This window comes from Lissotriton helveticus, chromosome 10 (assembly GCF_964261635.1).
Source record: "Lissotriton helveticus chromosome 10, aLisHel1.1, whole genome shotgun sequence".
Classification (NCBI taxonomy): Eukaryota; Metazoa; Chordata; class Amphibia; order Caudata; family Salamandridae; genus Lissotriton; species Lissotriton helveticus.
In genome coordinates, this window is record NC_136071.1 from 1,154,052,878 (window position 1) to 1,154,078,429 (window position 25,552).

Here is a 25,552-nt window from a genome sequence, read left to right on the forward strand (position 1 = left end):
GAGCAGGAGGGGCAGAGGGAGGACAAGGGAAGGGGGGGTGCAGGGAGGAGTGAAGGAGGTAAACAGGGAGGTGGAAGTGACAAGGAGGAAGGGCGAAGTAAGACTGAAAAGAAGGGAGGGCGGATGTATCTGAGGTCGGACAGATGTGGCCAGTGGAAGAGAGCAGATATGGATTATGGTCCCCAATATTTATTGAGGAGATGTAGTTTGAGTTCTTTTTTGAAGCTAGAGTAGGAAGGGTTGCAATGAAGGTCAGTTGGAAGGGTGTTCCAAATGCATGGAGCGTTGTCGGAAAAGGACAGAGACTGGGTGGTTTTCTTTTTTAGAAGGGGGGTGATAAGAAGGAGGGTGCTTGTGCTTCTCAAGGAACGTGAGCAACCAGCTTTTGTGAGTTTGTTAGCGAGGTAGGTCGGTGTATTCTGATGGAGAATTTTGTGTGTAATGCATGCTGTTTTGTACGTGGATCTACCTTCAATGGGGAGCCATTTAAGGGTTTTATGGGTAGGGGAGATGTGGTCGAATCGCTTGCAGTCTGAGGTAAGCCTAGCTGCAAGGTCCAGCACAGATTTAAGCGGTGTGAGGTGGATCTTGGGAATTCCGGTGAGAATGGCATTGCCATAGTCGATGCAAGAAAGAACAAGGGATTGGACTGCTAGTTTGAAATCATCGATAGGGATGAAGGGCTTGATTTTCTTAAGGTCGCGGAGAGTGAAGAGGGCCCCTTTGGCAGAATTATTGATGTGTGTCTTGAGGGTTAGGAGGTCGTCAAGTGAGATACCTAGTGATTTGACTGAGGAGGACAAAGATAAGGAGCAGTTGAGGGCATTAAGGTCAGAGATCCAATTCTGAATGGGGAGCTGGTTGTTTTTAGGGGAAAAAAGAGTAAATTCAGTTTTTTTAGGGTTGAGTTTGAGGTGGTTAATGTGGAACCAGGCTTGAATCTTGATGAGTGTTGTTGAGGTGAAGGATGTCAGCATGAGTTTTAATCTTATAATAGAGTTGGGTGTCGTCTGCATAGAGATGGTAGTTGATCCCGACTTGTTTAAGAATGAGTGTGAGGGGTTCCATGAAAAGGTTAAGGAGAGAGGATGGATCCTTGCGGAACTCCTAAGGAGATGGAGGTAGGGTTAGATAAGCGATTTTGATTTGTTGAGAACGGTGTTGTAGGTATGAGACGAACCATTTGTGTGTCATACCATTTAGGCCGAATCGATCTCTAAGAACATTGAGTAGAGCAGAGTGGTTAACAGTATCAAACGCTGCCGAGAGATCAAGGAGGATCAGAAGGCTAGATTCACCATTGTCAAGTGAGTGGTGGATGTCATCAACAATGTTTAGCATGGCGTTTTCAGTGCTGCATCCTTTCCTAAAGCCAGATTGGAACGGGTCTAGTAAGTTAAAGTGTTCAATATGTGTCTCTAGTTGGAGAAGAACACATTTTTCCAGGGCTTTAGAAAGAAGGGGAAGGTTGGAGATGGGACGAAGGTTATTGAGGTCGTTTGGGTCTGCCAAAGGATTTTTGATAATGGGGGTGATTTGGCCTAGTTGCAATGAAGTGATAACACATGGGATGACCAAGCAGTAGCCCATCCCAGATACTTCCCCATACCCAACAAAACCGTCACCTACAGACGACACAATCCTGTTTAATCAGCTTATAGATAGGGCAGCTAAATATCACAAGGTAGATATGCACACTGACCCTATAGAGGAAGATTTCTTGTTCAACACCTTCCCCACTTCTGAGAAAAATGTCAGAACACTTCCAATGCTTAAAGGGGTCCTCAAGCACGCGCCAGATATCTTTAAAGATCCTGCTAGGGCATGAGTGCTCAATCCAAGAATAGAGAAAAAATATAAGGCAGCACCAGCAGACCCTACTTATATAAAACAACAGTTGCCTTTAGATTCTTTAGTCGTTGCAAACGCTCGTAAACGAGCCAATTCGCAAACCACTGGAGACACTCCCCCTCCTGATAAAGAATCTAAAATTTTAGAAGCATCAGGAAAAAGAGTAGCTTCACAAGCTGCTAATTCTTGGAGAATCGCTAATACACAAGCTCTATTAGCGAGATATGATAGAGCACACTACGACCAACTCGAGACTCCAATGCAACACCTACCAGAACCATTTAAGGCACAGGCCAACGACCTCATTCAGGAAAGCAAATTCATAACAAACTCCTCCATCAAATGCGTGCTAGACGTAGCCGATACTTCGGCCAGGTATATCAACACCAGCGTTCTACTGCGCAGACATGCATGTTTACGCATATCTGGATTTAAGAACGAGGTGCAATCCACCATCCTCAATCCGCCAGTAAACCAAGACTTTCTGTTTGGCCCTGCAGTTGACACCATTTTAGATAAAATGAAAAAAGACACTGAAACTGCCAAATCAATGGGGGCGCTTCAGTTCCAACAACACCGGGGCTCCTTTCATCGCTCCTCATATAGAGGTGCAGGAAGGGGCAGCACTTCGCAAAGCTCCTCCACCTTCAAGTCAAATACCCAGAGCACTTTTAACAAAGGCTCCAATAGAGGAAGTTACAGAGGAAACAATAATAAGGGCAGAGGACGTGGAGGCAATAACACCAGAGCCTCCACTTCCACCAAACAGTGACTTCACCACACTCCCTCCAGAACACACAACACCTGTCGGAGGCAGAATCAATCAGTTCCTACCTGTCTGGAACACAATTACCACAGACAGGTGGGTGAGACAAATTTTCCAGTATGGTTATTGCCTGGAACTCACTTCTACTCCACCCAACATACCACCCAAACACTGTCCTATGTCCAAAGAGCACATAACACTGTTAAAGCAAGAGGTCCAATCCATGCTACAAAAGGGCGCCATAGAGCCAGTCGCTTTTCAACACCAAGGAACAGGAGTATATTCTCTATACTTCCTAATTCCCAAAAAGGACTGGTCGCTCAGACCCATTTTAGACCTCACACCTCTGAACCAATACAGACTATCAGAGCACTTTCATATGATAACCTTACAACTAGTTCTCCCACTGCTTCAGCAGGGCGACTTCCTTGCCACATTAGACCTCAAAGACGCATACTTCCACATTCCTATACACCCAGCTCACATGAAATATTTCAGGTTCACAATACAAGAACAACACTATCAATTCAAAGTTCTCCCCTTTGGAGTAACTACAGCTCCTAGGGTGTTCACCAAGTGCCTATCTGTAGTGGCAGCACACCTCAGGCGGCAATACATCCACGTGTTTCCCTATCTCGACGATTGGCTCATAAAAGCCAAGTCAGACATCCAATGTGCAAGTCCTACGTCTCAAACCCTCCAGCTGCTGCACAGTCTGGGTTTCTCAATAAATTACCCAAAATCTCATCTGCAACCCTCCCACATACAACAATATCTGGGAGCTACCATAGATACATCAGTAGCAAAGGCATATCCCAATCCAGTCAGGATAGCCAACATGCACACACTAATCCAAAGGTTTCAGCCACAACACTCCCCACCAGCTCGAGTGTTCATGCAACTCATAGGCATGATGGCCTATTCATTGTCCCCCATGCCAGACTTCAAATGCGTCCATTACAAGAACGCCTAGCAAGGCCGTGGCACCAGGCTCAAGGACAACTAAAAGACCTAGTGTTGGTAGACAGCCGCGCATACAACTCTCTGCAGTGGTGGAATCCACAGAACCTTTCCAAGGGGCGCCTGTTCCAAGAGCCAGTTCCACAAGTAGTATTGATAGCGGGCGCATCGCTGACAGCATGGGGAGCCCACCTACATCAATACACAGTCCAGGGACTCTGGACAGCCAAGCAAAAGACACTGCATATCAACCACTTAGAGTTGCTAGCAGTTTTTCTGGCACTCAAAGCGTTCCAAAACCACATATACAACAAAGCGGTGTTGATCCGGACAGACAACATGACAGCCATGTCTTACATCCAAAAACAGGGAGGGACTCACTCTCTACAGCTTTCCCACTTAGCGCAGAGCATATGGAGGTGGGCAATTCCAAAGAACATCTTTCTCCTAGCACAACACCTGCCAGGGAAAGACAGTCAAATAGTGGATCTGTTAGGCAGACACAGCCAACAGATACACGAATGGGAGATTCATCCTCAAGCTCTCCAACCATTCTTCCATGAATGGGGGCATCCAGAAATAGATCTGTTTGCCACAAACGAAAACTCCAAAAGCCAGTACTTTGCCGCCAGGTTCCCATATCCGTTGTCACAGGGCAATGCGATATGGATGAACTGGTCAGGCAGATTTGCGTACGCTTTTCCACCAGCCCCACTGATTCCATTGGTGGCACGCAAACTACGTCAGCAGTCTGACACTGATCCTGGTTGCTCCAACATGGGCCAGACAACCATGGTACACAACATTCCTAGAACTCTCCGTGGTTCCACACCAAAGACTGCGTCTATCACCACATCTCCTAACTCAGAACCAACGAGAAATCAGGCATCCAGATACCTAGCGATCTGGCTCCTGAAGTCTTAGAATTTGGATATCTCAATTTGCCTCCTGATTGCATGAACATTATCAAAGAGGCAAGACGCCCAACCACTAGAGCATGCTATGCAGCCAAATGGAAAAGATTTGTAATTTATTGCAACAATAACCAAATCAATCCATTAGACGCTTCAAGAAAGAGGTGAAAACCATCCTTCTGGCCAAGATCTCCTGAACATGATTGGTGCTGGATCAGAGACTCTGCATTGCTTTGTATCACTGCTCACCTTGTCCTCTGGCACTATACCTCTAACTTGATGTTGTCACTACCAATATATGATACACGTTGATTCACTCTCCAGATGCCCCCACTCAGTGTCCTCGCTACACGAAGACTTTGGTATAAGCCATCCACACACCCAAGGAGCACCTGAACACCCCTGTAGTTGGGATCAATGACTTGTGCCGTCTTATATTACTTGTTTACCTGACTGTATTTTGATATGTTTTATGTATGTTACTATTACCCCACCATGTTAGCGACTACTATACTGCTCCCATTATCTCTGTTCACTCCTACCCTGTCTTTGTGAAGCGCTCTGATATCTGTAAGGATCTTGTTCGCGCTATATAAAACTTTGAATAAAGAAATAAAATAAATAAATAAATAAATACAAAACATTATCTGTTACCTGTTGCATCTTCAAAGATGCAATCTAGCATACTCTTCAATAACACTTCATCTTGCAGCTATAGCAGCTTGCCTCCAAAACAGACAACACCTGTCTCTGTTCAGAGTTCCAGCAATCAAGGCTTTCATGGAAGGGCTCAAACGGATAATCCCTCCCAAACATCCACCTTCACAGGTCTGGAACTTAAATATAGTAGTTACCAGACTTATGGGACCTCCTTTTGAACCACTCCACTCATGTGAACTGCAATTTCTGACATGGAAGGGGGCTTTTTTAATTGCCATCACTTCACTCAGACGAGTAAGTGAGTTACAGGCTTTAACTATTCCGGAACCTTACATGAAAATACATGCAAATAAGGTGGTACTACGTACTAACCTTAAATTCATGCCAAAGGTCATTTCCACTTTCCATATCAATCAGTCCATTGAACTGCCCGTGTTCTTCCAAAACCCGCAGTCAGTAGCTGAAAGAGCCTTACACACACTTACACTAGATGTAAGAAGAGCTCTGTTATATTACATTGACAGAACTAAACCATTCAGAAAGACAAAGCAACTGTGTGTTGCTTTCTCACCACAACATAAAGGTAACCCCATCTCTAAATCAGGAATAGCTAGATGGATAGTTAAATGCATTCAAATATGCTACCACAAAGCTAAACGCACTCTAACAGTACCCCCAAGAGCACACTCCACGCGCAAAATGGGGGCATCCATGGCTTTCCTGGGAAACATTCCACTAGAAGACATCTGTAAGGCAGCCACATGGACTACAATACACACTTTCACCAAACACTATTGTGTAGATGTGCAAGCAAAGCAGCAAGCTGCTGTAGGCCAAGCTGTCCTCAAAACTCTTTTTCAAACTGCTGCACCTGGGACAGGTGTCTACCGCTAGAGGAGGTACTGCTATACAGTCTATGCAAAGATTTGAATTCAGCAGCCCACATGCCTCGAACGGAAAATGCTACTTACCAGTATGCATCTGTTCTTGGCATGTAGGGATGCTGCCATTCATATCGCCCACCCTCCTCCCCGGGGCCTGTCGCAGCTGCAGGGTTTTCTTTGCATGGCCTTCTTTCCTCTACTATACTCCATCTTTGCCATTCGAAAAACAATCTAAGGATGCGCACTATGGTCCAAGGGAGGAGTCTCCTATCTCGTGATACTTCGAAGACTCTTCCAAGACAACAAAGTGCAATCATCCGGACCCAACACTAGGCGGCGATCTATGCAAAGATATGAATGTCAGCAGCCCTACATGCCAGGAACAGATGCATACTGGTAAGTAGCATTTTCCTTTCCTTTCCTCCATAGGATAACATTGACTGTGTTTCTATGAAAAGTTTTAGTGTGGGGAGTTGGAAAATCAATGAAACCCTTTTAAAACTGTAACTAAATAACACAAACACTTTCTTACCTGTTTACAGGAAATGGCCTAGTGCAGTATCCAGGTATACTGCCTGTGTGTAAGAAAAGTAATCTGTAAAGTAATCTACTTGACATTCTACTAAAAAGCCAATACAAAGTATATGTACAGTATATCAAAAGCATTGCATTACTAGTTGCTCTACTGTAAGCAAATCAAACTACATATACAATTGCAATTCAAACTGTTTACAAATTGCATTACTACTGTAAAGTATTTAGTGCTTACCTGTGCCAGGCTCGCTTGGTTCTAGAAAATAAAATAACTCTAATATCTTTATGCAAAACCAATTGGTCTGTTCAGTCTTTGAGTGTGTGATATAGTTTGCTGATTGAGTGAGTACAACAAATGCTTAACACTGTCCTCTGATACTGCCTTACTGCTCGACCACACTACCACAAATAGAGAGTAAGGGTCTATCTAACTTTTAGCTCTGCCTACCTTTGATGTTCCACTGGACTCTGTGCACACTATACCTCACTTTGGTATAGTAAATACAGAGCCAGCTCCTAAATATACCGGTTAAATACCTTGGTTTTTCATGTTCTGTGATGTATTTGGTGTTTGAAAACCTATTGTTAATTAATGTGTTTCCCCCTCATCAACAAACAGTGAAAACGCCGTCCGATGGAACACCAAAACCTAAGAGGCCACCAAAGCCAAAAAAGACTGAAGATTCTTTTGTGCTCTCGGATACAGAGTTGGACTTTGGCACGCCAAAGAGGACTGTAACACCAAAAGGTTAGTAATTATGCTGGTCTTGTTACTACTGATATAAATGCACTTCTCTTTTCCTTTAGTTGTGTATTACTTCATATATCAGTTTTGGGGGATAACCCCAAACCTTCCTTTTACCCCTTGCTTTTTTGGGGGTGACCACCCTCCCGACCCTTTTCTCTTTTGGTGAGGTATCCTGCCCCAAATCAACAACGTTTTTGAAAACACCTAATCTCGGTTTACCTTTACCCTCCCCTAAACCCTCCTAAAAACCAACTGCCTCTCTACCTCTTTCCTCCCTAACCCTTCTCACTCCTTAACCTTTAGTCGCCCTTTAACCCTTAAATCCTCATTATTTTAAATGATGTAATTAAAAGAAATACTTACCTGGTAAATTACAGCTGTGTAATGTGCCAAAAGTGGCCTGTGTGGTATTTACCTCTGTGGTAACTTCCTGTGTGATAAAGACTTCATACCTATGTTCTCAGTGATACAATCTTTATTACTCATGACTTACACTTAAAATACCTGCTTCTAGTTTGTACCTCCTATTTCTGATGAATACATCTGCCTGTGGATTCCGCACCTTTATATTATTATCCCAATGCGCAGCATTCCACATAAACTGTTCTCCTTAGCTCTCCCACGTCGAAGTCACAATGGAACAGCTCCTCACATGACTCTGCGTAATGTCATCTGAGTCATAAGAATACCTCGTTGGCGTGCTGACGTCCGCTCCCTTTTATCTGCGCTGTAGGCGCGTAACGTTTTTTCCAGGCTCTGAAATATATTTTAGGTTGTCACTGCAACTTTGTAGCTTCTGAAGACATCTACTCCGAGGATGTCAAGTTTCAAGCTGTGCAGGGAATGCGGAGGTCAGATGTCCATCACCGACCCACATGAAGATTGTCTTTGGTGCTTGTCTTCAGATCACGACGTTGGGACATGTTCATCATGTAAACAGATGAATCCGAAAGCTCTAAAGGAGAGGGAGGCCCAGTTGTTTAAGAAGCAGAAGAGGGATTGTCGGAGGACTCGGTCGATGTCACTGATTCCTCACCCTTCGAGGTCTTCTAAGAAGCACAAGAAGAAGCTGCGTCATGATTCCCGCGGCTCCAGTCAAGGGATGTGTCTCCCAAAGTTGATGGCTCCAAATCCTAAATGTTGCAGTAGAGATGATGCATTTCGAACACGGTCTCATGCACCGAGGGCGGTTACTCTTCCAAGGTCTGTTATCCCTCTACCGGCGCCAAGGTCTGCCTGCGACTTTGCTTTGAGTGCCAGTGCAGAGAACCCCGACTCCAGAGCCCTTAAACCTGGATCCAGAGTTCCCGACTCTGGGCTGGATTCAACTCACTTCTTGAATGCTTTCTTAAGCATTTTTCAAAGGGCTGCAACTCCGTCTGGTGAGCCTGCGGGCCCCATGAGTCCACTTATTCCCTGTGAGGATGAAGGGACTCCAAGCAGTGGAAAGTGTGGATCTTGACCCCGATTTTGAAGGCCTGAAAGAGGCAAGTGGTTTGGATACCTCCCCTGAGTGGGAATTGGTGTCTCCTAAGGGTTTACCACCTCCTACGATGCTGTAATTCGCAAGGCTGCGGATTTGTTGGGATTGCCACTAGCCTCGGCTGAACTGAAATCTGACATCCTCACTGTAGGAAGCTGGCTCTATATATGCAATACCAAAATGAGGTATACTGTGCACAGTCTCCAGTGGTACCCCAAAGGTAGGCAGAGAAAAAAGTAGATAGCACCTTACACTCTATGTGTGGTAGTGTGGGCGAGCAGTGAAGCTTTACCCACCATAGTTCAACTGAGGGTGTAACAAGAGCATCCTTGACCCTGGGGGAACCCTTGTTCTAACCCGAGACACTCAACCCCAAAGACCAATTACTTACCTGGTAACTGTTAACTTCATTTCTCCCCATAGTAACCCATTGAGTGGTTTTCTGTGAAAAATGTTGTGTGGAGTTGATTTGTATGGAAACCTGAAAAATTACAATTGTGCAAAACTGATTTTACTTACCTTTTCTCTAGGAAATGTCCCAGTGTGAAATCTAAGCATATCACACGGAGTAGAAAAACTAACTTAAAAAGTAATCTAAAAAGTAACGAAAAAGTAATCTGTATAGTAATTTCAATACATTGACTTACCTGTATTTCAAACAACTGCATTTGAACTTGCATTCACTTATAAACACGGCATAATATTATGCAAAGCATTTATTTCGCTTACCGGTGCCAGGCTTGCTGAGTTCTAGAAATAAAGGAACAGACCAATTTTGTTTGTATAAAAATATTATTTGAGTGTGTGACATAATTTGCTGATTGAGTGTGTGCAACAAATGCAGATCTCTACCCTCTGATAAAGCCTTACTGCTCGCCCACACTACCACAAATAGAGAGTAAGGTGCCATTTACTTTTACCTCTACTTACCTATGGGGATTCACTGGACTCTGCTCAGTATACCTCAGTTTGGTAAAGTATATACAGAGCAAGCTTCCTACAAATGGGCCTAACCCTTTCCCAGGCCGGAAAATGAGCTAGTCAGGAGGCGTGTTCCTTCCTTAAGGTGGGCTACCTTATGTGAACACGAAACTTAAAATTGCACCATCTTGGTTTTGGTGTAATTAGGCTCACTGGGCAGGGTTATGCCACTCCCCACAGGAAGTGGTCATATAGGGGGTGTAGTTGTCCTAAAGATAATTAGCCCATTGGCTGCTACCTGTCACACCCCTAAATTGAGTAATTAGGTGCATTCCTGAAGCCAGAAACTTAGATTTCAACTGATCCAGAAGAAGAGGACACAGAAGAGCTGCGAGTCATTGAGGACTGAAGACTGATGTGGACTTTAGGTGCCAAACCCTGGCTTCCTTCACCAGTCGACAATCGTGACCAAGTGACTCATCCTGCAGCTGAGCAGCTGCCAGCCCTGCGTAAATTGCCAGCAATCTCCCTTGGAGTAGAGGAGCTACTCCCCTGCAGTCCGCAGGCACCGAAGAAGCAGAGTCCAGTTTATGGAGTTGCCGCTTCTCGCCCAGCCTGACTGAGCAGCCTCCCAGGAAAAGGTACCTGTCTTCCTAAATGCCAGATCTCTTCCCCCACTGAGTGAGAGGACACCAGGACCTGCACATCACCAGTACCCGGGGTACCATACTCCTTGCAGCAACCAAAACCTGTTTAAGTTCGATCGGGACTCTTAACAGCACTGAGACCGAGCAGCCGTCGAGGGATATCAGCACTACAGAGACCCACTTCCAGAGTGGCCTAGCTGTCTTGATTTCTGCACCCTTTGCCAGCAAGACCGACAACCGCAAGGACCTAGGACATACATAGCCCGCTGACATATCCCCTCTGCACCCAAGCACCCCAGCTTGGGTGCCTACGAACCAGCTGTGCCCTTTTGTTCCCAGGCTTTTCTGACCCGAGCGCCCCCCATCCCCAAGTAACACTCTGCAACCTGTTTGTTGGTGCCCCCCCTTCTTTCCACCGGCGTAGCGCTCAAAATTACCAACCCGACCAGCACCTCTGGGCAGGTAACAAGTAACTGTTGTGGTACTTTGGTCCCTGGCCCCCTATGACCCTAGGTCCCGAAGGAGACCACCAGAAACAGACCATAAATAACTGTATGCAACATATGACCTTTTTTCCCAATGGGAAAGCATTGCTGTGTAAAGACGCATTAAAGTGAGCATCTTACCTGTAAAAAATTATCTTTAAAATGCTTCCTCTATAACAAAGTTCGTGGTATCAAATTTTGTATAAAAATAAAACTTATTTTTTTATAAATTGGTCTGATTTATTCTTGTCTCATGTATGCCCATGTGAGTACAACAAATGCTTAGCACTACCCTCTGATAAGCCTAAACTGGTCGCCCACACTCCCACAAAAGAGCATTTAGTTTTTACATTTTTGCCTCTGTAAACCAGCCTGGACTTTTACACGGTAAACCTGTGAGAAAGTGAGTTTCTGTTGCATGGCGCACATCCTTGTGTGTCATGCCCACAAACCCACTGCCCTGGCATACATCAGCCACCCCTCTAGCTGGGTGCCCTCTGCCAGTGGTGTGGGCACAGGTGCATGAGCCCTGTGCCCCTACAATACCCAGGGCCATTCCTGGGCACTGTAAGTGCAGTTATGCCATTAAGAGTATATGGTGATGGGAGGTTGTCATTACGAACCCCACAGCACCATAATGGCTACACTGAACACGGACAAGTTTGATATCAAACTTCTCAGCACATTAAACCCGCACTGATGCCAGTGTGGGATTTAATGTAAAATGAACTACAGAGAGCATCTTACAGATACCCCCTGAAACCTAACCTACAATCCACGTCTTGTCTGAGTGGCTGCCTAGGCTGCCACACAACAGACCTGTTGCTGGACCCCTGGGTGGAGAGCTCCCCGCTCTCCTCGGCCTGCAACAATGCACATCCTGGTACGAGGTGCCAAGCCTCCGCCCCCAGCATGGGCAGGGGAAGCTTGAAAGACATTCCGCCTTTGTGAACTTCTCCAGACCACTCGCTGTACTCAGCAACTGGCCCCCACCTGTTCTGACCCCCACTCTGGCGGGAAAACCTGCGTCCGAAAGGGGAGTGTGCCAACTCCACCCCTCGGGTGGGAGAGTCGAGGTGATGCACGACCCCGGGCTCCGGCCATCTTTAAGATGGGAAGCCCTGCCCAATCACAGCTAGGCTCCTTCCCCCTCCTACAGGAGAGGAGCAGGCTAGGAGGTGTACCCACCCCAGGACAGGGACCCAACAAGAAAGAAGAACAAGAAACAAGAAGACCTGCCGTGCAGTGGATAAAAAGAGGAAGATCTGTTTATCAGCCTTTGGACCCTACCCTTGCCCTACCTGTAACACCCCTAAATTTAGTATTTAGGGGCACCCTGAACCTTTTCCCACAGATCCAGATTCCAAAACAAGAAAGAAGAACAAGAAACAAGACCTGCAGTGCAGTGGCTAAAAAGAGGAAGACACCAACTAATTTGGACCCAGCCCTACCGGCCTGTCAACCCTCGAACCTGCTCCTGCTAAACCCAGGCGTCTCCAGTGGTCAGCAACCTCAAAAACCCCGGAGGACCTGACTGCCTTGTGACTCTGACTACCTGGGTCTCCCACAAGCAGTGGTACTGCTCAAAGCAAGTAACAAGCCCTAGCATCAGCCCGGAACCACGAACCCTGCACACTCTTCACCCGCCAAGCCTCGCCTGTGCTGGTGTTAATCAAGACCCTGAGGCGTCCCCCCGGCTATTCTGACTTGAAATCCAGTGCCCAAGGACCCTCCTAGACGACCCCGACGGCACCTGCAGCCTCAGGACAAAGGATCCCTCCGACCACAACCAGCAGGGGGTAACATTTCCCGACCTCAAGACACCCCGGCACCCCACGGCCCCCTGTGCCCAACTCCTCGGTGCCTACCTATCCTCCAAGATCCCAACTTACCCCTCGAAGTGTTGGTCGCTCCAGAAGATCCTCCGTCCCCGAGCCAGCAGCCTTTGTTCACTTTTCAAGATCCTCATTGAATAACATTGGGCGCCCGACGGCTCAAAAGCACTCTGCACCCAGCCGCCCGAGTGCCCCTGGCAGTGCAACCTGTACCCTATCCTACTTCCCCATTTGCCCTGAGCAAGTGACAAGGAGCCCAGCTCCCACAGCCGGGACCCCTGAGTCTATGGCCAGAACCTTAACTTCACCAGTCGAGTACTCACCTGAAAATCGATGACCACTTTCCTGCCATCGGATAACATTGACTGGTTTGACTCGAAACATCTAAGTGTGAAGTTTTGAAACTTTAAAATATTCATCTAAAATCAGCCAAAAAACTAAGTTCGAATTACTCACTTGGGATCAGGAGAGAAGCCAGTGCTGTACCTTGTAGCCCAGTATTGAACCGCAAAAGTAATCACAACCGTGTTTGCTAGTAATCTAACTTTCTGCCATAGGAAACCTTTGACTGTTTTTCTGTGAAATTTCTTCTACGTGTGAAGTTTTGAAATGTTAAAATCATCTAAAAACAGCCGAATATCAAAATCCGAAGTACTCGCCTGTCTACTTTTGAAAATTACAAATATTCCTTAAAAATCGTACCAACTAATAAAACGTAATTACTTACCTGTCTTAGGTAGAGACCCCAGTGCTGAACCTAGGAGTCCAGTTCTGGATTACAAAAGTAACAAGAACCTACTTTACCTGTGCTTTGAATTTCCTGCCATTGGATAACATTGCTGTTTTTTTTTTTTTTTTGGTTAAAAACTTTTATTGAGCAACAAAATCAGGTTTACAGAGATGGGCCTACAACCGCACGGGCTGGCCGCTAAGAGCAAGGCACAATGTGATAAAGACAATGGTAGCCACTCCGGTGGTCCGGCACAAATCGGATACAAGATGTCGCCCACACTATGAAACAAAATAAGGCATTTTTCATTTTTATGTATACAAAAAAAAAAAAAACCATTAAAGAAAAAAAAAGGCGAATGCATACTAAACTGAGTCAGCCCAGAAGGGGGAGGGGAAACCCACTAATCAAGAATACGGAGTCATACTCAATAGGATAAGGCAAGGTGGGGGGGGCGGAGAATGGTCCGAGATGCCCCGGGGAAGGTGTCTAATCTCCCGAACAGCCGAAGACTGTGCCGCTGGCATGAGGAAGTAATCCAGTCTAGACAGACTCCCATGGGCCCCAGAATGGAAAGTATATTGAAGCTGAGCAGGGTGCATAAGTCTCCAACAGTCCACCAAACCAAAAGTATCCGAAAAGCCACCCAGCCACAATTGGGCCGAAGGAGTATCCCTCGGAGGGTAACGATCACTCAGACCGGAGAGAACAGAGTTAAAGTCACCAGCCATGAAAAGAGCACCATCAGGGAGTCCCAACAGCACTCGGCCCAAATCGGAGAAGGTGGAGGTCTGCAGGCCGGGGGGCACATAGACGGTGAACAGAGACAGGGTCCGGCCCTCATATCGTCCCACGAGGACGGCGTAACGCCCCCTATCATCGAGGATCACCTCATCTATCGCCAGGGGAAGGGAGGCCCGGACAAGGATACCCACCCCCCTGGAACCCGTGGTAAACCCCGAGTGCGCCACAAGACGATAGCCCCACCTATTCATGGCCTTACAAGTATTACCCACCAAATGCGTCTCCTGCAGAAAAACAATATCGGGAGACAAACGTCGCAGGCATCGCAACATCACCCCCCGTTTTATACGATCCCCCAGACCATTGACGTTCCACGAAATAAACCTCAACCCGCTACCCCCCATCCCACCAAGCGATGCAGGAACCATCCCCCAAAGAGCATGACATTGAAAAGTCCATTAGCAAGATAGAGTCGCCTTGAAAAAACAAAACACAAACCTCAAACACCCCACCAACCCACCCCCCAACATCCAAGAAAACACCCCCCACCCTGCACCCCTGCAGTAAGCAAAAAAGCCACCCCAACATGCAGTGTGCCTGTCGCCCGAAAACCCCCGTTCTACAAAAGGACCCCGGAGGAGGAAAAGGCCCCTGTCCCACCCGCCACCCCGACAGAAAGAAGGAAGAAGAGAAAACACAGAAAATAGAGGCACTCAAGTATAGAACCCAGGAAGAAATCACATGGTACGGAGACAGGGGACCAAACAAGAAAGTCAACTTTCTACGCCACCCTCGGCACCACCCGGGTGCTCGGCGGGCACATTCAAGTGGGGCCGGTCCGGCAGAGAGTCCAGCCAGTCATTTACCGAATCAGGCTGATCAAAGAAAAGGGTTTGTTCATTGTACTCAACTCGCAGCCTGGTAGGAAAAAGCATGGCGTAACGCAGACCCAAGTCCCGAAGACGTTTCTTTACTCCACGGAAGCCCATACGCTGTCTCTGCACAAGCTGTGAGAAGTCCGGGTAGAAGTTCACCGTGGCATTTTCGAAGGCCACCGGGCCCTTAACTCGCGAGGCCTGCAGGATAGCGTCTCGGTCCCTATAGTGAAAGAGTTTTGCAACAATGGGCCTCGGCGGGGCGCCCGGCTTGCCCTGGCCACCCGGAACTCGATGGGCACGTTCCACCGCAAAGAATTTGCTCAAGCCTGATGGAGAAAGGTAGTTTTGTATCAAGTCCTCAACCAGGAGATCAACAGAATGCGGTTCGGGATTTTCCGGAACACCAACCACACGCACATTACAGCGCCGTGCTCTGTTTTCAAAATCCTCCAAGCGCTGAGTCATGAAATCATTCACCTTTCTGAGGTTGCCGATCTCCGTCTGTATCTCCGAGACGTCGGCCGTGAGACTAGATGACTTGAGGTCCAATGACTTCACCTTCTCATTGGTTTTAGATAAGTCAGCCCGAATCAAGTTCACATCAATAGCCACAGTATCAATTTTGTGGGCCAGAGCTTCATATTGTTGACCGATGGTTTCCCTCATGCCAGAAATGGCGCCCATGATGTCCTGCAGGGACGGCTCCGCAGAAGCCTCCGAAGGGTGTCCAACCGCACTCGGGCCAGGCAAGGCGGCTCCAGGGGACCCTTTCGATTGCGTGTACCGGTCCATGACGTTAGACTGGACCGGGCCCCCGCGAAGGGGCGTCTTGGTCTTTCGCCTCTCCTGGTCCCCTCTGCCAGTCATGGTGGAGACCACGTCCCCGAGGGACCCGCGCGACCTGGTGAAAATGGCCACAGGAGGACAGGGCGTCGGAGCCAAAAGTCAACAACGAGGGCACATCGAGGTGTGAACTGGCCTGGAAGGGCACAAAGCAGGCAAAAGGCGCAACTGCCACCTCGCGCCGCTGGACTCCGCACCGGCCAGACACCTCCGCTGGAAGACGCAGTCTGAAGCAGAATCGAAACCGAAAGTTAAGAGGGGGACCCCCAAGTCGAATCTCCCTGCCGCTGTTGTTCAACTCAGACACGGCAACAGAGCCTCACCAAGGCCCGGGCGCACCACCCGGGCGGGCCCCGAAAGTTTGAGTCGACGTAGCGTCCGTGCCCCTGGTCCAATTCGCAATCCAAAAACAGCATTAGGATCAGCCCAGGTTCCTCTACAAGAGTCCTCGTAATTAATCAGGATATAGTCAGGATATCATGCCGGGAGTGGCGGGGGTCCGGAGAGCGCTGTGCTCACGCGGCCATCATGGATGCCCGCCAAGCTCCTCCCCCCCATTGCTGGTTTTTCACTGAAAAGTTTCTAAGTGTCAACTTTTAAAATACCTTTATATTCTTTAAAAATCAATGCAATAACTAAAACGTTTTTACTAAACTGTTTTCAGCTTAGCCCCAGGACTGAATCTAGAATCCAGTCCTGGAGTTACAAAAGTAATCGATTAAGTAATTAGCTGCATTTATGTAGAAAAACCCTTTGAGCTCAATGTTAAATTGTTTAGAATTGTGTTGCCTACTGCACCATTGTACCTATTGTGTTTACAAAGTGTATTGCCTCTTTGCAAAGTAATTACATGAGTACCCATATCGAGAAAAGTATATTTTGATACCTGTTGCTTCTAAAAATAAAACAACTATATCTTTTGATATAAAAACAATTGGCCTGGAGTTAAATCCTTGGGTGTGTGAAACCCTTTGGTGACTGAGTGTGTACAACAAATGCTTTACACTGTCCTCTGGTACCTCCTTCCTACTCGACCAAGCTACCACTTTAGAGATAAGGTCAGACCTGACTTTAACCTCTGTTATACCTCTAGGGATTGTGGACTCTGTACACACTGTACCTTACTTTGGTCCTGTATATATAGAGCCACTTTCTCACAAAACCTAGTTTTGGCCCACTATATAAAGAGCCAGCTTGCCACAGTAATTGTTTTCTTATTTTGGAATTGGCATGGCACGAGGAAACATTAGCCTATCTGTTTATCAGCCTCTTATACAGTAGTGATAAACTGACTCACTTCCAATTTTGTCCCGCGTTCTACTTTTGTCAGTCTTTCGAAGACTGATTAATCCATGCTGTGTTCTTATGGACACGAGGTGTTTGTATTAATTCTTGTTCCGGTATTGTATTCGCTCTGACATTTATTTGTCTTTCTCAGGAAAAGGGAGGGCGAGGAAAAGGAAAACATCTGGGTCAGAAAATGAAGGAGAATACAATCCTGGAAAGAAGCGGACGAAGTCTACATCCAGCAAGGTAAGTCGAAAGCAATTTGTTGCATTTTCATATTTATCACACACTACAAGCAGGGTCACCTCTAATCTGCTGTGTGAAGTCAAGGTGTAATATACGCTTATTACAGATACTGTGGTAAACTTGTCATGGGAAGGCAAAGTGCATATATGTTAACAAAGAATAGCAAGAAAGGAGACCAGGGTAGGCAAGAGAATGTCAGTATTTTCAGGGGAGCTCTCTAGCAACAATTCCTAAAGTACCATTTCAAAGATGACCAGGCTTTGCCCATAATTCTGAGTTTATTGGGTTCAGACAGTAGCACTGCGACAGCTTTGACTTTGATCCAGATCACAGAAGCCTGCCCTCTTGCTTGTGATTCCTTGAAAATGTTGGGTGCGTTGTTCTTTGCTTTGTCTGACTCTAGCGGTAAATTGCTTGTAGGTTCTCTCACAGTGCTTTGACTCCTATTGTAGGACCTGCACACAGAGAGCGCCTCCCCTGTGTTCCCCATCTTTCTTCTCATGTGAGCCTTCTTGGCTGGCTGCGTGGAGGCGACATACTCCATCCATTCATCTCCTGTCCTGGCAGACTCCCCGGAGGCATGGATGACTGAGCTCTGCCTATGAATTGGGGTATACTACTGTGTTCCTCACCCTATTGAGCTATCAAGTTTGATCTTCACTCTAAGGCAGCCAGTTAAAGGGCATAGTGTTTAAGGGCGCTTCTGTCCACTTGGTCCCATTCATCATTTCAACATAATCTTTTAACATCACCGTTCACCCTTTCTTTTCCTGTCACAGAAACAGATTGCTTCATCATCTCTGATTTACACTCCATTCCATGCCTCCTTAACATCATCTCACCAGTTAGCTTTGACATCACTGCAGCTGGGTGAATCTGATAAACCATGCACGTTTTGCCTGTTGATCCCACGTGTTGCTCCTCTACCACACCTGTGTGGAATTCTTAGACTGTAAACTATGGCTGCCTGCATGATGCCCATTACTATTGGTTGCTCCTTGGTGGATATCGTCTGTTTAGCATATACTGTGGCTGGCAGTAGCCGGTTTCTATGGGCTGCTTCGACACTCCTGGATACACTTAGGAGCCAGTAGAGCACAGCCGGTTGTATAATGCCCATTCATATGGATTGGTCCTCTGACACTCCTTGGTGCATCCCCTAGCCGGTGTAGTATGGCTGTTTTAGAATGTCTTTTCTTGTGGGCTGCACCTCTTCTGCCCATGGGTGTACTCTGCTGCTTATAAAAAGTGTATAGTTTAATTGCCATTCCTGTGGATTGCCTAGTGACCCCTTGAGTGGAGTTCTCAGAGCTTTTACTGTGGGTAGTTGCATAATGTTTACTGTTTAAGAGGTGAATGTCCCTTGTATGTTAAATAGTCCCCTGTCGTGATTGACCTAACTTCAAGTGAAATTGGTATCCTGACTTTTCTTTGGCCCAGATGACATGCTGATATAGCGTGTGCACCTAGGATTATCCTTCATGATAGAGATCCAAAACCTGCTCTGGAAGTGTGCACTAGTCATAAGCTTTAGCTTGACGAGGGACTACTGTTGGAAGGGTGCACTAATCATAAGCTTTAGCTTGACGAGGGACTACTGTCCATGTCCTGGGCTGTAACATCTGTGCCCACCCACATGCCCCCTCCGCCTCACCCCCTGTTCAGACACAGTGCAGTCCTCACCGGCCTAACTTTTTTAAAGTCCTGCTTATGTGGCACCCAGACCGTTAGCTGACTTCCATTTGCCTATTAGTGTATGTGCGGTTGTATAACGGACCACGCATGCCATGTTGTGATGGATGAGTTGTAATGACCGCATTGTAAATGCTGTTTCCCGTGTGTGTGTGTGGTATGGATGATAGCAGTTCTCAATATCGTTGTGTGTGTATGGTTGCTTAGACAAGCGGGATCCATTTTATTTGCCCCTGGTTGTGCCTTGCAGTCCAGACCTCAGTGCATGTGTTTGATTGCCTGATGCTAGATTGACTCATAATTATAAGTCTGTAATATATGGTACCAAAGGTATCCAAGGTTAGTAAGTTAAATGTCACTAGTGGACTGCAGGACTTATTTGTTCCACTTCTGCAGTGACAAGGCAAAAATGTGTATCTGATAGCTGCAAATCCTTACCTTAGAACTATCTATCCCCTGCCATCAGAGTGGATCCGGGAATTTTTCGTGAGCAGTACTCTTGCACACCGTTAGCTAGCGTTCGGCTCTGCGTTACATCACAGTCCACGCTAGGAGTGACATGCACAGTTGTAGGAAAGTGTCCCTTTTTGTCATGGTCACCCCCACTTATAGCCACTGGTACTGATGTTTTTTGACAGATATGCAATGGGTCTCTGCTAACCCGTGCCAGTGCTTTTTCACTCAAAACAAGGTAAATGGTCTAATTGTAACACAATTGGCACACACTTTAGCACCCCTGTATCTCCCTAGTAAGTGGTACCACTGGTACCTAGTGTATGGGTACCAAAGAGGGTTCTTAAGGACTACTGAATATATTATGCTACCCTAAGGAGCCCCCTCCAAATTTCAAGCAGCCTGCCACTGCAGACTGTGTGTCTTAGTGAAAATCATGAGCGGAAACACAACATGGCAGCCTCATTGTGTGCCATTCAAAGTCACTACATGTACTATGTGTAAGTCACCCGTGTAACAGCCTTTGTAGCCCAAAGGCAAGATGCATAATATTAAATGTGAGGACATATCTGTATTAACAGATATTATCTTTGTAGGAAAGTGAGTTTCTGTTGCAGGGAGAGGTGTGGCGCCGCGGCCAGGGCAACGGACGCTGGAATCTGGGGATCAGGGATCGATCCCCGGCTCCGGCGGCAGGTTAGCCCAGCACCATGCGACTCTGGGCAATAGCTTGCTTAATCTTCCCGACGGCCCCCAGCGCCTAGAGACCCTAACGGGTGATTGTGCGCTATACAAATGTGGATTATTATTATTATTATTATTGCAGTAACCCACCCCCAAACACACACACACACACACACATTTTGCCAGATTACTGATACACTTTGATTTGATGTGTCCTTAATCTCTGTCAATTAAGTTCCCAGAGCCTGTGTTCTTTCACAAAACTGTACCTTTGAATCAATAATTGGCACATATCTGGCCACAGGCAACCCCCTTGTAAAAGGGACCATGAGTACCAAGGGCACTGTGACCAGGAAAGGCCTCGAAGGGCTGCAGCACCTATTGTGCCACCCTTAGAGACCGTTCACGTTAATACCCACACACTGCCATTGCAGATGGCATGTTTTGGTGCAAAGAAAAGTGAAGTCAACAAGGCACACATCCCTGTGTGCCATGTCTGCAGCCCACTGCCTGTGGCCTAGGTAAGTCAGCCCTCTAGCAGGGTGCACTAGATAACAGGTGAGGGTACAGTTGCATGAGCACTGTACCCCTACAGTGTTTGAGTCCATTCTTAGACATTGTAAGTGCAGTAAAGCCATAAGAGTATATGGTCTGGGAGTTGCTCATTACAGCTCCATAATGGCTTTACTGAAACCTGGGAAGTTTGGTAGCAAATTAGGACATTAAAACACTGATGCCAGCGTAGGATTAATGTGAAATGCACTCATAGGGCTTCTTAGAGATACCCCCTGAAAAACAACCAGCCCTGATAGGCTTTCTGAATGGCTATCCACCATTTGCCACCACCAGACAGGTTTCCAGACCACTGGGTAGAGGGCCTCTACTCTCTGGGTCCAGAAACAAAGTCCATCCTGGGAAGATGTCATGCTCTTCCCCCAGGAAGGGCTGGGTCCACGAAGGGGAAGCTTCAAAGCCCTGCCATCTTTGTTAGCTCACCCTCCTTATTAGCTGACCCTACTTTTTGCTGCCTCAAGCAACTGCGGTACAAAAGGGGGTGGTGATGGACGGAGCATCTGAACCAATTAAACACTTACACCCAGTCTACAGATCTGGGTTTAATCCATATGCAAATCAGTCTGACCCTGTGCTTCATGGGAACAGTCCAGCCCGAACTGCCAAGCCAGTTGACTTGTACTACAGCCAGCGGCCCCCCCAAACCCCTGGGAGGACTGATTACCTTAAACAAAGACAGGATCTTCTGCGAACAGCAGCTCCGTTCAAAAAGAACTCCAAAGAGAGACTGAGCTTGCAGAGGGTAAAGAAACTCGATGCCTGGATTCACCACTGCACCTGTCGCCTGTGGCTTGAGTCCAAGTGGCACACCGATCCCAGCGAGGTCCCCCAGCACTCCAGTCAGTCCACCGTGGGTTGACCTCTCCAGGACTCTCCATCGCCTTCAGCCTCTGCACGGCAACCGCCCAAACTGCAAGTGGTCCGATAAGGTGAACCCCGACCTCAAAAGGCACCCATTGTTATGAGATTTCTGAATTATGTGACAAATGTATTTTCCCCCATGGCTCTGGAGACCTCCATTTGGTTTTTACTGTTTTGTTTGTTCCGTGGTTTGTATCACTTCAAAATTGCCAATTCAGACTTTTAAAGTTAACAGTTTTTCTGGTTGCCATTACGACTACAAGCAAGTTGCAGGTGCTGGGCATGTTACCCTCCTTTAACCACACCTCCCCATCCCACCATGTAGGAGGAGAGGCTATGCAGGCTGGATATCGAGTTAGATCATTTCATGCAGTAATAGGTGCTATGCGGTAGCATGTAAAGTACCACCTGAGGGCATTCCACCATTGACACGTTTGCCACCCCAGCATTAGCAATGGGGAGTTCCTGTGACGCAAATCTGTGGAGCAGCAACATGGGCTTTCTTTCATACTGCTGCCAAGCACTATTGCTGAATTTATGAAATGCAACGAGATAGCTATTTTTCTTGTTCTGGACTTTTTGCTTGACCATCCATTCAAGATCCTCCTCCAAGCAGTGTATTATTTGCTAGTCAATTTAAAGCGGAGGGATCCTCAGGTAGGAGTATCCATCAGAAACAAAAAGTTGCTTACCATCAGCAATGATTTTTTTTTTGTGGATACTCTGTCAAACTTCGGATTCCTGAAAGATTCCACTCACCAGCAATTTCAAGGTTGGTCATACGAATGCCAACTTACTAAGGTTCCAAAAGTTTTGCAGTGTGAGTCTTTTCTGGATTCAGATACTGGGTATTATTCGCCATCTAGTGGGTAGGTCCGGAATGCTTCCAATTTTATTTTTGTAGTCCTATTTTTAGGTCTTGCCTGCGTTGCAGCGCATGCGCTGCTCGCCTTGGCGCGATAGATAGTCGTTGGTTTTGTGTCCCTCATCTTTGGAAGCAGGGTTTGTGTCCGCTCTGTCTCCCTTAGGCCCCGCCCACCCGGACTGGAGATTTAGCTCGCGCATGGAGTCTCTTCCAGACATGCGTGTTTATTTTTGCATTGCGCTTTCCCTTAAGGTGAAAGTGCGATGCATATATAAACAAGCGGCAGACACGCGTGATGCGTCTGTTGCGCACGACATCTCTTCAATCTTGTCCTTGGTCTGGTGGTTACTGGGACCTATGTCTCCCTCCTCCAGTGGCTGTAACAATAACGTCTGGTGCGGCAGTCAGGGTGATGGGTCTGGCTGGGCATCCCAGAGTTTGCTTTCCCTCTGAAAGACAAACACTGCTTGGCGGGGGAGGGGGTGGCGACATAGTTTCAAAGTAAGCCCTCCTTGTGCCTGTATCTGCTATCTGGGCGCGAGTTGCTGGAAGCGCCCGCTCTCCTCGGCAGTTAATCTCTGTTGCGGGTCCCTCCGAGTGCTCGCTCCTTTGCGTCACTCCAGGTCTGTTCCGGTTTGCACTGTGGCTAGCATCTGGTCAGCGAGCAAAGATCCCAGGAGGTCGTCTACAGACCCAGCAGGCTGCAGTCTCCGTCACAGGCAGGCCATGGTCCAAGCCTGCTGGCTCTGCGGTCTTCGGTGCGTCCTTTGCCGCCGCGAAGGTCGAGAAGCAGGTAGGAGAGGGATGATTGCTTCCATGGTACAGGCTGCGGCTTACATTATGATCACGAGCCTCCAGTATCCTGCTGAGACTAACCACCCCGTGGCTCATACACAGAAAATTAATATAGCTATGCTTAGTGATCGTCTTGACACCTCTCGCCCCTCACTCCCTTCAGAAATTGAATCAGCCGTGAGCTCATTTAACTCATGGATTGTAGAAGGTGTTGCTTTTTCAACCAAAACAGGTCGTGTCTGCAGAGTTCGCTCCTCTCCCTCTAAACCTTGGTTCTCCAATACTCTTCGCGATCTTAAATCAGGCTGCAAAAAACTCGAAAGATGTTGGAGACAAGCATATCTTCCTGAGGCCAAGAAAGAATTAAGAATAGCTCAAAAGAAGTATTATGCTGCAATTAAAGTGGCAAAAAGCTCATACTATGACGGGCGCATTGCCAAGGCCAATAACAATAGCGGAGAAATCTTTGCTATTGTCAAAAGCTTTGTCTCTCCCTGCGCCGCTCAACCTCTTCTAGCCTCATCGGCAAAGTGGTGTGAAGAACTCTCTGTGTTTTTTGTGGAAAAAATTGATAAAATCCAAGATGATTTGCTTACTGTATGCAGCAACTTTCCAGCCTCCATGATTATTCCTTCTCCCACTATGCCTATTGCTATGGATCAATTTGCTTTCTTCACTCCAGTGAACACAACAGAGGTTGTGAAAATTCTGGCCTCCTTACAATCGGGCTCTCCCGCTGACCCCTGCCCAGCCAAAGTCCTTGCGGGCTTGGCTGATATAGTCGGTCAAGAGGTGACTTATATTGTGAACCTCTCTCTTTCCAGCGCCAATGTGCCAGCATGCTGGAAGCAGGCAAAATTGCTACCACTTCTCAAAAAAAATGGCCTAGATCCAAAGACCCCTGCTAACTTCCGGCCCATATCTTTATTGCCAGCTCTGACAAAAATATGTGAAAAAGTTGCATTTTCACAGCTGGACAAATTTGTTGAAAACTCTCAAGCGCTTCACCCCGCGCAATCAGGCTTTAGAGCTGCTTTCAGCACAGAGACGGCCCTTGTCGAGGTCTCTGAGGCTATCCGTGAGTGTTTGGACGGAGGCGGCAGAGCGGCGCTGATTTTATTGGACCTCTCTGCCGCCTTCGATACGGTCCCTCACTCCCTCCTACTCACCAGACTAGCAGCCATAGGCATAACTGGTCCAGCTCTCGGCTGGCTAACATCTTTTCTAAATAACAGGTCCCAGCAAGTATGGATGCCGCCTTTCTCCTCCTCTCCCAAAAAACTCTCAACTGGTGTACCACAGGGCTCTACTTTAAGCCCCCTGCTCTTTAATATATACCTGACCCCCCTCATCTATCTTGCGGAACAGCTAGGAGCCAAAATTATGGCCTACGCCGATGATACTCAGCTCTTGTTTACATGGCCCAAAAACAACTTGGACACGTCGAGAGTTCAACTCTGTCTATCATCGGTTTTCCGTTGGCTGGCCCTGGCTCAACTCAAATGTAATGAGAGCAAATCTGAAATTTTGCTGTACGGCTCCTTTCCAGGCAACTTTTACGACTCTCTGGCCCACCGATTTTCCTAGCCCCAAATCCACAGGTGGACCTGTAAAAAACCTAGGAATTTGGTTTAGCAACAATCTCAGATTTGAAGACCATCTGAAAAAACTCACTGGAATCTGCTTCTCTACTCTCAAAACCTTGCGCAGATTCCTTCCTTTGCTTCCGAGACCAGCCAAGGAGATGGTCATTCGCGCCCTGATATTATCCAGATTGGATTATGCGAATGCTCTCTACTGTGGACTTCCAGCCTATCTGATTCACCGCCTCCAAGTCATTCAAAACGCGGCGGTCCGGCTGTTGTTCAACATACCCAGAAGATCCAGCGTCCGTCAACCGCTTAGAGATCTTCATTGGCTCCCAGTGGCTCAAAGGATCCTATTCAAGATCCTTGTTTTAGCATACCGAGCACTACACCTAACAGGCCCAACCTATCTGAGAAAGAGATTCTCCCTCTATGTCCCCAACCGCCTTCTCAGATCAATTAGTCTTCACCAAATGATGGTTCCAAAGTTTAAATATAGCAGGCTTGGTGGACAATCCATTTCTGTTAGAGCAGCGAGAGCTTGGAATACCCTGCCTCTGCAGCTGAGGACAGCCCCCTCCATCATGGCATTCAGGAAAGGCTTAAAAACCCACCTTTTTAACATCA

At 47.1% G+C, this 25,552-nt stretch overlaps 1 protein-coding gene across 5 annotated transcripts in view; it reads left to right on the top strand.

Moving 5' to 3' along the window:
• TOP2B (DNA topoisomerase II beta) overlaps positions 1-25,552 on the top strand; it is a 607,938-nt gene that overhangs the window by 568,298 nt on the left and 14,088 nt on the right. For all 5 annotated transcript variants that reach the window (XM_078663968.1, XM_078663967.1, XM_078663969.1 and 2 more), the window contains exons 34-35: positions 7,189-7,317; positions 17,322-17,416. In XM_078663968.1, the coding sequence (XP_078520094.1) occupies positions 7,189-7,317; positions 17,322-17,416 (224 nt within the window). The remainder of the gene's footprint in view (positions 1-7,188; positions 7,318-17,321; positions 17,417-25,552) is intronic.